General features: G+C 44.2%; 1 protein-coding gene across 2 annotated transcripts in view; it reads right to left on the reverse strand.

Annotated features, from left to right (window-relative positions):
* Nucleotides 1-16,007, reverse strand: part of LOC149842495 (uncharacterized) — a 254,408-nt gene that overhangs the window by 40,752 nt on the left and 197,649 nt on the right. For both annotated transcript variants that reach the window (XM_089999224.1, XM_089999225.1), the window contains one exon: nucleotides 2,835-2,984. In XM_089999224.1, the coding sequence (XP_089855350.1) occupies nucleotides 2,835-2,984 (150 nt within the window). The remainder of the gene's footprint in view (nucleotides 1-2,834; nucleotides 2,985-16,007) is intronic.

A 16,007-nucleotide genomic window follows, 5' to 3' on the forward strand; every position in this document is an offset into this window, starting at 1 on the left:
GAATTCTTCTGTTCATACATAAAACCAGCCAAGTTAAACAGAACATGAACCTGGACAAGCAACCTTCTGTTCATACCCCAAAAAAGGAGCAAAACAATCTTCTTAACGTCAACTAAGGTTGATGCATTAAAAAAAATAGGAAGCCATAAAGCTAGCAAAGAAGCAGAAACAAGAGGAAATAATGCATTTGGCTTACTCCATGTCTATAAAGAAAGAGCATCATCAATACATGCCCAATAACCACATGCACAAAGGCAAACTTCTGAAGTTTTACACATGTTCAAGCTTATACTCAATATCAGCTATAGCTTAATACATAGCAATGCGACAGAATTCATAAGAAAATAATGTGGCGGGGATTGAATTTCAGCGGAAAATTACCTATTCGTTTTAACTGAGCATGTTTATTTGTAACAACATCTTTAATATGAATTACTGCAGTGTTAAATTCTGAGCTTAGTCAAATAGGACACTACCAATGTCACTTTCATGGTTCAGTGCACATAGTCGCATGCAAAAAGAAAAATGTGAAGAGCTTCAGAAATCTTGATAATCCAAGGGTATGTTTTCCCTCTGCCCATCTATTTCTATAGGCAAGGCAAGTTGTAAGACAGTACAAATTGAATTAATAGTTGGGCTATGTCACATAGGTGCGGGTGCGGATGCGGGTACGGGTGCGGATGCGGCACTTTAAAAAAACTTGGGTGCGGGGGTGCGGGGAGGATATATATATATATATATATATATATATATATATATATATATATATATATATAAATTTTTTAACAGTTTTAAGTTAACACTACGTGTATTTGTGTGCATTTATGTATTTATATATATAATATAGATAAAAATGGACTTGATTAGGGTTAACTGAATCTACTTTTGGATAGAAATGGACCTCGTGTGGTTGACTTCACCTAACACAAAGGAAGTTGTGTCCAAGTGTCACACCCGCCCGGTTGCAGGTGTGACGCGAGTGCACGAGAGTGCAGTGCCATGTTAGAAGAGTCCGTGTGACATAGTAGTTGGGTGACCTTAGAGATATAGTTCATATTACTAACCAGCAGTTTGAGATATGTTTCTAATTATCAATTAAAATTACATGGTTTATAAAGGAATTCCATGGTAACCAGTCATCATAATTGGTTGCAGAAAAGTTAGAAATAAGCATATCTATGTAGGAAGTTGCAATGATTTCATTAAGCTCAATTCAAATACAAAAACATGATGATTTTGGCAGTGAGAGAATCACAACCATTTTCCCATTAGCAGGTTATGGAAGATGACCCCACAATGCACTCAATATAAGTGTACAAATATGACCCACCATTCAGGTACATACTATGATATATCATTAACCTGAAATTTCGGACTCAGCTAAAACCTTTCTCAGTTAATGATTAGTGTTCAGTTCCAGTGTTCACTTGGTGAGTGGTTTGGAAGTTCTTAGCTTTATTTTGACTAACCGCTTATGACAGATAATGTTTCCTTTAAGAATACTAGACCGATACAAACCCATGAGAGTCTCAAAGATATTTCGCAGTCCATTCTCTGAAGAGCACATCAGCTGCAAATAAATAACCTGCATTGATGGGTAATACAGTCTAAAGGCCCTAAACTAATCTTGACACACACACTTAAGTGAGGAGATATACAAACTGCAGCTACCAAGAATTCTTGATAGGGAATTTTTATTGTTCATTTCCTTCAACTTCAAATCAAAGAAGATGTTTTTTATCATTTTAACCTTTTCACTACTATTTCATTACTTTTACTATATTCTTATTATTATACATTAATGTCTCACCTTATTTTTATGTTAATACAATGGCAACAAGGGGACATTTATATTTAATCATCATATAAGAAAATCATCTAACACGAAGTCTGATATTCATTTGAAGATCAACTATGGAATTAGCATATATGTGCACATGAGAGCAGATTTTTTATTCTGCACAGTCAAACTTTTAGTTAAACACAACATTAGATCAACACATTCCGTGTTTAAAAAAATAAAGTAAACTTAAAACAAATTTTTTCTGGGCAGAGAAACTTTCTCAATATTAAATCAAGAAGCACAAAAAGATATATGAATTAACTCTTTCTCAGGAGGTCAATAAGTATGCATAAACACAAACACATGCTTTATTTTCATGCTTTTATGCAGCATCTTTATTTTCATAATTTTATGCAGCATACAGAAGATAAAATGAGCAGATCACGCATGCATATTAATATATGCACATGCATCTGAATGTAGATACATTAGCTTCTGTTTGACAGTGAACCAGACAACAAACTACCATCTCTACATCCATTCAGGACTAATTTAAATTTTCCATACTTATAGAAATACGCATATATACAAATTTTCAGGATTTGTTTACTCAAAAGTACCATATTTTAGTGGCAACCATGAAGATGTCAAGGTTAAAGAGCCAAGTGATGAGTGGGAAACTCTCTCCCATTAAACCAAGATGATTCTAAATCCTATGACAGGTTTAGCAATATCTTTTTGCAAACAATCTATGAAAACATATCTAGGATAATAGTTTTGGAGAAAGCCACTGATCATTCTCCTAAGTTTTGAATGTCCGAACACAAACAATTAAAGTGGCCATAAAAAAAAAATTATCACCTAAAAATCATAGTGAACCTGACTAGAACACAAGGGCAACTGAAAAGAAACATACTTAACATGCTAAAAGCAGAAGTACAACTAAGAAACATAAAGGCTGTCAAACATATATCATCAAGAAATACAAGTGTACAAATCCTACTAACCACTAGGGGGATAAGCATAATATCATAAAAGCACAATAATACACCTGATCATCAGGAGGACAGTAGCTTCCATTCGTGAACTTGCGGCAACAACCAAAAGCGTCTGGAGATATCCATACAAGGAAGTCATCAAGCCATGAGGCAGCAGGCTTGGCTATGTAGCTTGACTCTGGTATTAATGCTGCCCTAGCAATCTGAATGAAAAATAAAAAGGTTAGAGATGAAGCAAATATGAATGCAGAAAAGGGCAAATAACTGCAAGCTATCTATAAAAGATTCCTCACGCTAAAATGCAAGACAGAAAGCCAATACATAAGGTTACAAAAATATTGATTAATATATCCTATATATTCATTTACCCACAACTCAATCTTCTCAGTTGGATCTGAGTCGGGATTACACAATGACTAACATTATGTTGCACATGCATCAGAGAACTCAAGCACAAAGAATCCAATCGAAGTTTACCAAGTGCAACTACTTCGAACCAAATTCACAATCTTGAAACTATTGGGAAAGTGAGAAGGGATAGGAAAGAATCTGATTCTAATGGAACAATTCCAGTGACATATTTTTACAGATTTCAAGAAATAACATGCAAAAAAGGAAAAAACTGCATGATAGAAAGTAATCATTGCATTACCTGCACTGCCAAAGTAAATACATTTGCACAGAAAAAGTGTAAGCTTTCAAACAGAAGATATTGAAAGTTTCAAGATGACAAAACTACCACCATGATAAAAAATACATTAATTTTGTAATGAGAAAAGTCTTGAAGAGGGCAAGAACACAATGCCACTAAGGGAACACATACAAGAGCCACTTATCGGTAATAATACAAGCACAAGCCACTATGGTCACACAAAATAAAATAATTACAATTTTTTAATCATAAAAACGCACAAAAGATGCATAACACACAAGGGACATAAGTCACATACATATACAACAGGAGAGGAGCATGCTAGCCATTAGAGCATCCTAATGGCCAGTTGGCTTACCAATAACATAAATACCCCTATTGGGCATGTGACCAAAATACAAAAGATAAAAAGGAAAAAGTACATAATATCCCTAAAATACATACTATGACATATATAAAAAAAATTATATATATATATATATATATATACACACACACATTATGGTGAGATCACTGAAAGTTTGTCGAGAAGAAAACATAATCGAAGATAAGGGAGTGCTTTGGTGAAGATGTCTGCTAAGTGATACTCCAAAGTCACATAGAGCAAGGATATTGTCTTCCTCACGTAATGACCCAACTCATCCCCGTTGAAAAGTGATTTTTTTAAACAATTGCGAAAACTAAAACCCAAGTGTAAAGACCCACGTAAAAAAAAAGTTGGACCCAGGTCGGATCCGACCCAGATCCAAAACCCATTAGGTTTTTTGGGGTCCACACCCCCTGCCTTTATAAGACAACGCAGGGGGATGGGCGAGGGTCTCATTCGAAACCCTCCCCCCTGTGCCACAGCCCTCTCACCCTCGCCTCCCAACTCTCTATCTCCCGCTCCCGTTTTCTGACCGTTGCCGCCGGCGACCCTTGCCGAAGGAGCCCTCTTTGACGCTCCCTCCTCCCACGCCGTTCCCCTCTCTATCTCTCCAGACCCTTCCTTTCTGCCTCTCTCTTCTCGTCACCAACGACACCCTGCCAGTATCCGCCTCGCCTCCCTGGAGGCCCCCGGACGCCGACGACTCCCCTCGCAGGTAAACCCTCACCCCCTTTCTCGTTGTTGTCTTCTTCTTATACTCTTCTCGGCAGGCCGACAAGGGTGACACTCCTTCTGTAACGCCCCAAATTTCAAACTTGCGAACCTTTTCAGAAAAACAGGCAAGAAACTAGAAATATCTCTTTCCTTCAGAGTTTGTTTATGAAATCAGCAGAAGATTTTTCTTTTGATAAATCATAAGGCAAACTGAACACTTTGGGCACGTTAGCTAAAAGAACCAAAACTCACAAGATTCAAATATCCTAAGGAAAATCCGATACAAACCCATAGCGTCCAGGACGCGAGCCAAGAGCAGGAAGAAGAACTCTTGAAGCCATCTTGCAAACACGCCATCGCCCGTAGAGTACCTAATCATCACCTGTACCCATAGAAGGCGAAAAACTAGTAGGTGCACAAGAGAGACTACAAGAAACTGAATTAAGTATATTTAATTCAGTAGGTTACGCAGTTTAAAGCAGATATGCAGTTAAACAGGTAAGCAATGCACGCAGGTGAATAGTGCAAACGTGTAAGTAGTACAAGCGAATAAGTAGTGCGAGCGAGTAAATAGTGCAAGCGAGTCAGCAGTGCAAGCACGTAAGCAGTGCAAATGCGTAAGTAGTACAAGCGAATAAGTAGTGCGAGCGAGTAAGTAGTGCAAGTGAGTTAGCAGTGCAAGCGCGTAAGCAGTGCAAATGCGTAAGTAGTGCAAACAGTAAGCAGTTCAAAGCAAGTAAGCAGTGCAATTGCGTAAGTAGTGCAAACAGTAAGCAGTGTAACTGACAAACACAACATACAATTCAATTGATCGTAGGCTGTGAACCACCACGCAACTAGCTTGTTCTCGTTCCTAGAACGAGGTCTCTGCATCTAATCACCATCAGGACATCGTTTGTCGCTCACTACTTCTAACAAACGCTTTGTCATGAACAACCTTAATCTATTCTCATCTCTCAAAGTCTTACGCGGCCAACTGTCACCGGTTATGACTCACTAAGGCGTCATACTTTCTAAGAAAGCCCACCCTTCCGTAGGAGGTCCAAAACATGATCACTATGTCAAATCGCTAAACGATCGGATTCTCACACCTAAGTCATGCATGTAATGATGCTAAAACAGAAAGTCGAAACTATGAATTCATAGTTGGCTATCACAAACAATCTCAGAAGATCATCACAGCTCACCATAACTTTTTATGGTAAGCAAAAACACAAGATTCACGTCGGATCACTCGGTCTGGGAGATATACGACCTTACAAGGAATTACCGCCCTAGAGGGTATACTTGGTCTTGATGATACATACACCCACAGCGAAACTGTAAAACCCGCTTTAAAAAAAAAAATTTATCGGACCCGGGCCGGATCGGGTCCGGACCCGACCCGAGCCCATCGTCGTTAGGGTTTTAAAACCCGACACAAGAGAAAGGGTTTTGAGAAAAACCCTTTCCCCTGTGCGCCGCAACACCCCCCCCCCTTTTTCAACCCGATAAGGATGGAAATCGGGGTTTCCCGATTTCACGCCTCCTCCCCCGAGCTCTTTAAGAGCACCGGTGGAGGACAAGGGGAGGCACACCTCCCCCTTGCGTCTCCTTCTTCCCTGCACACGCCTCCAGTGCCGCCGCTGCTGCAACCCACGCCGATCGACGATGCCGACCATCGTCGTCGGCTTCTTCCCAGGTATGTTGTCTCCTCCCTCTTCGTATCTCTCTCTCTATCACCTCGTCGGGAGGCCGACAGGCGGCGCACGACCCCTGCCACGCCTCCCACCTCCCCTGTGCCCATCGGAGGCCCAACAGGTGGCCTACGGGCCCCTGTCGTCCCCTTTTTCCTCCATGGGGGGGTTCGCCGGAGTGCCGGCAGGGGGCCAATGGCCCCTGCGACACCCCCTCGCCCCGATCTCTCTCTCCCTCTTCTCCTCCTCACCCCCCCTCTCTGTCACCTCGCCGGGAGGCCGACAGGCGGCGCACGGCCCCCCTGCCGCGTCCTCCCGCCTCTTCTGTGCTCTTCAGAGACCCGACAGGGGGCCTACAGGGCCCCTGTCGTCCCCTTCTCTCTTTTGGGGTGCGCCGGAGTGTCGCCAGGGGCCAATGGCCCCTGCGGACCCCCTTTCTCTTCCTTGTGGGAGATCGAGCGACCGACAGGAGGTCGGTCGTCCCCCTGTCACCTTCCCCTCTGCCATGACCTGCGTAGGGGTCGGCAAGAGGCTGATGGCTCCTGCCGCCCCGATTCCTCTCTCTTTGGCAGAGGCTAGCCCCCTGCCACCTCGGTGATGTCGGCAGGGGCGTGACCCCTGCCGCTTCTGTGCTGACGGCAAGGGGCTCGACCCTTGCCGATTCGCCGGTGTCGGCAGGGGCTCGACCCTTGCCGATCCGCTGCCGTCGGCAAGGGCTCGACCCCTGTCGATTCGCTGCAGTCGGCAGGGGCGCGACCCATGCCGCTTCGTTGCTATCGGCAGGGGCTGTCCCCCTTGTCGATTCGCCGCCGATGGCAGGGGTTATTCCCCTGTCGCTTTGCTGCTGTCGGCAGGGGCTCGTCCCTTGCCGCCTTAGTGCCGTCGGCAGGGGCTCGTCCCCTGCCGCCTCGCTGTCATCAACAATCAGGGTTTTACTCCCTGTCAGTTGTTGTCGGGTAGGGGCCGAGGCCCCTGCCATTTGTTGTTCGGTCAGGAAGGGGTCGAGGTCCCCTGTCGCCTAATCCTACCCTTGCCCCGTTGCGCCATTAATTATATTAGCATAATTGAATATTTTTTTCACACTCTTGCAGATTTTTGCAACAGGTCCCGTTCGTGTTCCGCGGCCCGACTCTCGTATTATCCTCACACATATGCGTACGCGGTTGCATAACATTATGAGGTAGGGTAAAGTCGCACAAAGGGCAATTGATGAACGTATTTAAGTTGAAATGATTAAGATGCCATGCTAGATATGCTTAGAGTTATATTGCTTCTGCATTACGTATTATCATGTTTGTATGCTCATGGGTCGAGGTACAATTTCATTCTTCGATCATTATTTTGCATAGTTGCTTATGAGTTTGAGGTGTAGTTTCGTACTTCGTGAAATATCTATGCTCTCGTTTGCTTGCATATATTTTTGCCTGCACGTTTTCTTTGAGTGAGGTATGACTTCGTGTCTCATATATTGTTTATGACCTTATGTGTTTGCCTATCTAAGTGACCAAGGTATGATTTTGGTACCTCGTGTGTTACTTATGTGCTTTTCGCTCGATGTGCGGCATCGCAAGTCGAGAGTTGTTGGTCGTCATGTTATAACCTGCATATGCTCACATGTATGGTAAATATGTTCTTACATAAATGTAGTCATGAGCCTATGAGTGAGTGGGGTTCTGTTGAAGTGCTCATTCTTCATTTATCAATCTAGTGTCGTATGTCGTGCGAATCATGTCGATACTAAGATAAATTGTGGATGCTAGATTGTTAGTGTTGTGCCTTGCGTGAATGACTTAATGTGGCATTATGGCTTCTAAGGATGAATCGTGCCAAATGAGCACTCCTATATTCTTTGGATCGTTATGAAGTTGTGTGTTGGGTGTTCCTTTTGAGAAGCCTACACACCTCCCTGGTTCAGTATAGCGTACTTTTAGACATGCACAACATGTTAAGTACCTTGTTGGTCGGACGAGAGATCCGAGATGACCTTGCATCATGAAATATGAAAAATGTTGTTGAAGTGAATTCAAGACTTATCTTGTCAATTTGTGTTGTGTTACTTCTTATACAGATAATATCTGTTGGAGTTTCTTTGGTGAAACCATATCCCTTTTATCGTATTCGTACTTTTGACAAGTACGATCGTACTTTTTGACAAGTACGATCGTACTTTTTGACAAGTACGTCTTCTTACGTTGCGATGATTGGATGAGTAGGTTGTGGCAACCTCGATGAGTGCAAATAACAAAATGTTGTGATCACCTAAATAAGTGATGTTTCCGCCTTCACCAGCAAGATACTCGAGTTGGTCGAAAGACCAGAGTATGTAGAATGGGTCTTCAATTAACTACCCCTGATGTACTCATTCGAATCGCTGACTCCTGTCAGGAGAGAGGACAGGAAGGTACAAAAACTTCGATGGACAAGCCATTAATGGCAGTTACGAGCAAAAGACTCGGCTTCCCCAGTCATCGAAGTTAGGGGAATGAGACTACCATAATTATCCTAGGTGGTAGCTCTTCATGTTGGGATGCATCCATTGTTTATGCTGCTTTGGGGATTTCTCTCTTGGTCACCGACCGTCCCCTTAGGTGCGGACTCAGTCAGCTATCCGGGTTATCATAAAATACATAGCATAATAAACCCCCGGATCAGTCTAGGTTGTTTCTAGAGTCGTGCCTTGTGCGTACCCACTTGGCCAGTTAATATCGAAACATAATTTAAATCCGATCACAATTTGTTGAGTTATGAACATATGAAAGCTATAACATGCATCAAGTTTCAATACTTATGGAATTATGTGTGTGGTTGATGTAGCATCGTATTTTGCTAGTTAAATTGCTTATATAGTTCTTTGCTTATAATAATTAGCCTACTTGTGTCAGTGAAATGCTTGTGATAGTTTTTGCATTTTGCTCATGATAGTTACTCCATGAATCTGTTGAAATTAAATTGCTATATAATTGCCGGTCTACTTAACATATTAAATTATTTTGCTTAACTATGTTCTATATCGTCCTGTATGTGCACCTACCAGTTTTTAGTGAAACTGACCCATTTTATGGGCAGGTATTGGATAGGTAATACAGTCTACGGTGGCAAGATGGCGTGATGAGATCAAGATAGAGCTCTTTCCATGACGTTTCGCTCCTGAGTGAAATTTGGTAAATTTGGTATAAAGGGTATTCCAAAATTTCTCTTTTTATTAAACCTTGAGTTACTAAAACTGTTTTAGTAAACTTCTTCTCGGTTTCAACAAACAAATTCTCCATCATTGAAATTGCATTTCAACACAATTTTATTTCAATAGTTGTGTGAAATTCGGTAAAGGAAAGTTTATGCTGTAATGCGCTCAAGGTCCATCGACTTGTTGTTTTAAAAATATCATTTTCCGCTGAAGTACTATTAGACTCTAATAATTGTATGATTTCAAAGCTTTCTAAATTATTCTAAAAGTTACAAGTCCTGGATTTTTGGGGCATTACAGAAACCTTTGAGAAGCCCGTCCCCAACAAATGTCATATCCAATGAAAATCATTGCGATACACGCATCAACACAAATGACCGTTCTCAGGGTCGATAGCCACTAATACAAACAATAAGATCAACGTCGGATCACCTGGTCTGGGAAATGTATAACCTCACAAGGAATTCCGCCCTAGATGGTATACCTAGTCTTGGACCATACACTTCCTCACAGGAGTTCATAGCCTTTGCGGCTACCCGTTCGTGGACAGAGTACATCCTCACAGAGAATCTATCACTCTAGCCGGGTACCTGGTCTTGATCATACACGCCCTCGCAGAAAATCCTTTGGAGATCAGGTCCTCAACAGACACCCTACTCAGTGATACATACATCATTAATCGACTGCTCTGAACCATTGACCGCCTCGGGGTCAGTAGCCACAATATGGGCACAAGCATGCATATCAACAATATGCATCGTATCACTTCACATAGAAGCATATAATCCTACGCATCGTGTTATTGCCACGAAGAACATTACAATCCTCAAATAGGACCTCAAAGCATGCGTAAATGACACATGAGAACACGCAAATATAGCAATCCAGTTGATTCTATGGGCGAAGAGTAACTAACTCTACCCGTCAGCCAAACAAAACAACTGAATAAGACAAGCACTCGTAAAACATAAAATTACCATAAAATGACTCATTCCATCAACAAGTAATTAAATTAATCGTAAGGCATAAACCATTGCATCACAAGTCATTCATAAGCAATCATACGACAACAGTTATATCACAATATGTAAGCAGCTTATAAGATAAGCGACCACATCAATCCTAGTTGCCACCACTTCGTAGAGTACGAGCTGTATGCAATCATATCAATCATAAGAGATGCAAGCCAACAAGTGCTACGCTACAATAAGCACCAAACAGTTCGACCAAGGGATAAAGCAGGTCACATGCTAATATGTAGCAACTGGCATAATGCTATTATTATAAGCATTTAACTAGTATGAGAAGCTCCTTATTACTCCGCAAAGAACTACGTAAGCAGTTTAACCAACTAGAGTAACGCCTTGACAGTCGTCCACAGCTCAACGAGTAGCATACTAAACTACCGAGCAAGCAAGCGATCGACCAATGTGAACAAACTTTATGTTTCGATAATTACTGGCCTGCGGGTACGCGCAGACAAAACGTAGAAACAACTGAGACTAGTTCGGGCGTCTGTTATTCTATGTATTTTCAATAACCCGAATAACTAGTTGAGTTCGCTCCAAAGAGACGGCTTTAGCCGAGAGAGGATTCCCCAAAGGAGGCAGTGCAACGGATGCATCCAACTTCTGCAGAAGTGTTGAGCTAACTATTGTAGCCCCTTTCCCCTAACTCCAATGACTGGGGAGGCCGGATCGTTTCCCGTAAGGTGGTTGTTAACAACCTTTCCATTGGAGTTTGTACCGCTCTGTCCTCGCCCTTGAGAGACACATAGAAGCGAATAGGTACGTTAGGGGTTGCTTAACTAACGACCCATTCTATGTTGTGGTCTTTAAACCACTCGAGCATCTTGCCTGTGAAGGCGAATGTGAGGCCATTTATGTGATTACAACATTGTGCATTTAGCACTTGCACGACTACAAGTACTCTAGGATGAAGGGGGTATAGCTCCTCATATAAGCCTCAACAGGAGTGTTTAACAAAGATGTAAAGTTTATCAACTTTACTTTATCTTTTGAAACAACAGTACCTTGTGCCAACATTATGCATGTGATTATCTCGAATCACATCCGCTATCAGGGTATCTACATGTCTCGCATGACTCGATACCGGCCTCGATAGACGGGATACGGGTTTCTCAACAGAACACCCGCTAAGAAGTTCGCTCGAACCCCCAATTCGGGATCACCCGAGATATGCCAAAAAGGCGAGCAAAACCAGCCAGTCACATCCTTCCAAATGCTTCGATTTAGAGTAGTCTTAGATGCTTTTGCGTAGCTCCCTAAAATCTCAAGTCGACTCTGCAGGACTGTGCACATGAAGAGTCAAGATCCTTATGAGGTATCTCTCTCCTTAGACGAGGATGTGTCTCTCGCTCCCGACAGAACTCTTGTCGCAAGAGGGAGAGTGGTAAATGCCCCTTGCATCCTCCATGAGGATGCCTTTAAGGCATACGCAAAGAGCAAAAACCTGCACGTCATCTGCAATAGCAAGGCAATACCAATACATATGCAAAAGCAAGAGCCTAGACGCAAAGCGTGATGGCAAAGTAAAGGCGGTAAGCAGAAGTGCAACGCAAACCCTCGGCACAACGCGCAACGACAAAGTAAAGGTTATAAACAGGAGTGCAACACAAAACCTTTACGCGATGCGCAACGGCAAAGTAAAGGACCGTAAGCAGGAGTGCAGCGCAAAACCTTTGCGCGAGGCGCAACGACAAAGTAAAGGACAAGGATGGCGAAACCACATCCTTGAGTTAAATGCGTACTCGTATAAATATATATATATATATATATATATATATATATATATATATATATATTTCTATATATATATATTTATTTAATGGTCCCTTTTTAGTTAATTGAACTTAATTCAATTGTCCAAGTCTTCTGTGCAATCTTCCCCTACCTTTGAGAGTTGCAAGCTTGCTGGCGTCTGCGAGTGTAAGCGATGGACGACTCAGGTCGCGGAGCACGAGCGAGATCCGTCGCACGAGCTGCAAAAGTAGCAATCTTAGCAAGCTAATACCAAAAATAGAAAGTCAGGGGCACTGTCGCCCTCCTGACATAAGGAAAGCAGAGGCAGGGGCATCGTGCACATGCGCACCTGCTATAAGCGCAAGAAGCAGGGGCAAGGGCTGCGAGCCCCTGCTAACTTGCTGTCAGCGGACTGCAAGGAGGCAGGGGGTTGCACCCCTGCCCTCATAAAGCGAGGGCAGGCAGGGTTGCGCCCCTGCCTGACAAAGTAGAAGAGAGGTAGGGTCAAAGCCCCTGCCTGTCAACAACGAACGGAGGCCCGCCTGATGCTAGGGAAAAGCGAGGCGAGGGGGCTTGCCCCGGCCTGCCGAAAAACAGCGAAGGCAGGGGTGATGCCCCTGCCTAACGAGAAAAGAGGCACAGGGAGGGCTCGTCTCCCTCCCCTGCCACAACAAGGAGCAGGGAGGGGCTCGACCCCCTCCTCTGTCAAAACAACGAGCAGGGAGGGGGCTCAGCCCCTCCTCTGCCGTAACAAGAATCAGGGAGGGGCTCGACCCCCTCCCCTGTCAACACAAAGAGCAGGGAGGGGGCTCAACCCCTCCCCTGTCATAACACGAAGCTGGGAGGGGGCTCAGCCCCTCCCCTGCCATGATAGGGAGCAAGGAGGGGCTCAACCCCTCCCCTGCCATAAGGGGATGCAGGGAGGAGGGGCTCGACCCCTCCCCTACCGAACAGAGGGAACAGAGAGGAGGGGGGGGGGGGGGGAACCCCTCCTCTGTCGTAACAAGAGGCAGGGAGGAGGGCTCGGCCCCTCCCCTGCCGTAACAGAGAGGACAAAGAGGAGGGGGAGCGACCCCTCCTTTGCCGTAACAGGAGGCAGGGAGGAGGGCTCGACCCCTCCCCTGCCTTGACAGAGGGCATAGAGAGGAGGGGAGGCGAGCCCCTCCTCTGCCGTAACAGGAGGCAGGGAGGAGGGCTCAGCCCCTCCCCTGCCTTGACATGTTAAAATATGTTGCAATTTCGTATATATATTTTATATATATAAGGTGATACATATACATATATTACATATGTATATGTATCTACCTATTATATATATAAAATATATATATTGCTAAGGGTAGCTTAGGTAAGGGTAGTTTAGGTATTTTACACATTCATTTTCGTGAATATGGTTTGTATTTTTACCTTTTTTCTTTTTCTTTTTTATTTTCTTTTTTTTTCATTTAATGCATTGTACTTGCATTGGGAGGGGCCCAACCCACTAGTCGTTGGACCCCTCCAACGGTCACATTTGTGACCGTTGGAGGGGCTCCAACGACTATGTGGAGCCCCTCCCAAGGCTTCCAAAAAGCCCTATAAATATGGGCAGCTCCTCTTGTATTTCTTTAAGGGTTTGGGGATTATAGCCCAACCTTTTTAGTTGTTTATGAATATTATGAGTGCATTTGCACATTTGTGATTCCGTGTGTTGTGCTTGTTGTGTACAAGTGTTCCAAGTGTTCTTGGTGTGTGTATGTTCACACATTTATTCTCAAGTTTATTGCGTTATCGGCTAAAGTATCTTGTTGAAGATACTTTCACATGACAGAGGGCACAGAGAGGAGGGGAGGCGAGCCCCTCCTCTGCCGTAACAGGAGCAGGGAGGTGGTTCGACCCTCCCCTCCCTGAGTAACGGAGAAACGAGGGGGAAAGAGGGAGAGAGAGAGAGAGACAAACGAAAGAGGGGAAGAAAAGGAGAAGGCGCATACCTGGTGGTCGCTGACGGCGGCGTCGGAGGGGGGGGGGGGGTCGCAAGTGGCGGCAACAGACGAGCGAGGGAGAGTCGGGAAGAGACGAGAGGCGGCTGAGGGGGGGGGGGGGGGGGGTTGTAACCCCCTATCGCCTGCCTCGCTGTCTTTAATGACAACGAGAGGCGGTGGTTCGGGTCGGGTCCGGATCCGGCCCGAATCAAAAACATTTATTATTATTATTATTACACCTGCCGCTTGTGCGCGATCAACCGGTAGGGGCTTTGCCCCTTCCTTTTCAATCAGGCACGGGCAAGGCCCCTGCCTCCCTTTTTCGTTTCCTCTGTGCACCAGGGAGGGGGTCAGGCCCCTCCCTGCGCCCTTTGTCTGCACGGAAGGGGCTGAGCCCCTCCCTCTTTTCCCAGTATGTAGGGGAGGGGCCGAGCCCCCTCCCTGTTTTCCCTAGTATGCAAGGGAGGGGCCGACCCCCCTTCCTGCATCTTCTGTCTACGGGGGAGGGGCTGAGCCCCTCCCTACTTCCTTGGTACGCAGGCAAGGGGGTGGGCCCCTCCCTGTGTCCTCTGCTTACAGGGGAGGGGTCGGGCCCTCCCTGCTCCCTCTATGCCTTCCTGGCAGGCAGGGGCTTCGCCCCTGCCTCCTTGTCCTCATCTTCTGCTAGGGGTCTTCGCCCCTGCCTCCTCCCGACCCGTGGACAGGCATGGGCTTCGCCCCTGCCTCCCGTTTTTCTACAGGCAGGGGCGAGGCCCCTGCTGCCTTTGGATGTCTGGCAAGGGAGGGGGCTTCGCCCCCTGCCCCTCTTCGTTCCCCTGCCGCTGCCCCTTCTTGCTTTTACCTTTTATTTTTAGCATACTAACATGTTGTACCTTCGCAGATTCCACAATGGAGCACGCTCGCGCCTCATGGCCCAAGCTCGTCCTCACTTACGCTTGCAAGCGTACGCAAAACCGCAACCCCCCGAGGTAGGGGCAAGTTGCGCAAAAGGACTATGAACGAACAAATGCTAAAACAAATGAAAGATAATTAAAAATGAAAAAATAAAGGACAAATATATATATATATATACACGTTTTTACCTCAAGAACACAGTTTCGTGAACCTTCAACGAATGAACCAAACACATTGAGATGGACTGTCACTATGTACAAAAGGAATTCCTATACGACACTATCGATCTTCCCTATCTTACTTTTAAATATCAATTGGCAGACTTATTCACTAAACCCCTCACTGCTCCTAGATTTCACTTTTTCGTGGATACTTTCGGTTATCCAACTATAAGTTTGAGGAAAAATGTTAAAAATAAATGTACATATATATATATATATATGTTTATATTTATATGTATATATTATAGAATATAACCATGTAGAAACTAGGATTAGATTTTTTATTCTTTTTAGTTGGTATTGAACTAGTCAACATGTTGACTAGTCAATACAATAGAGTCATTGGGATCCCAATGGCTCTATTTAGAGCATTGGAGTGGGACTCCAACGGCTCTTTATGAGTCTTTTGCTTTGTGTATAAATATAGGGCATAGCCCCCACTCCATGTATTGCTTTTTGTGTGTGCTACAATCAATAAAATAACTATTCTTTTATCTCTTGTTCTTGAACCCATTTAGTGGGTGTTTGTGAGTGGAACCCTTTTGTGGTTCTTTGAGTGTTCATTTTGGTATTTTGGTGGAATTCTTTTGAGTGTCCATTATTGGTGACTTAGAGAATACCTTTGAAGGAACTCATTTCCTTACCGACACGGCCAATACATTGTCCACGGTGTCTTTAGATTCCACATCGATTTGAGTCTAGTTTCCTTCATGCATAAGTCAGCAAGGACCTCATGCAAAGGAGGAATTCAAACCAGTGAAGAATAGCAACACGAACATGCTCAAATTTGGTCCT

The sequence above is a fragment of the Nuphar pumila genome, chromosome 3 (assembly GCF_984573655.1).
Source record: "Nuphar pumila chromosome 3, dmNupPumi1.hap1.1, whole genome shotgun sequence".
Taxonomy (NCBI): domain Eukaryota; kingdom Viridiplantae; phylum Streptophyta; class Magnoliopsida; order Nymphaeales; family Nymphaeaceae; genus Nuphar; species Nuphar pumila.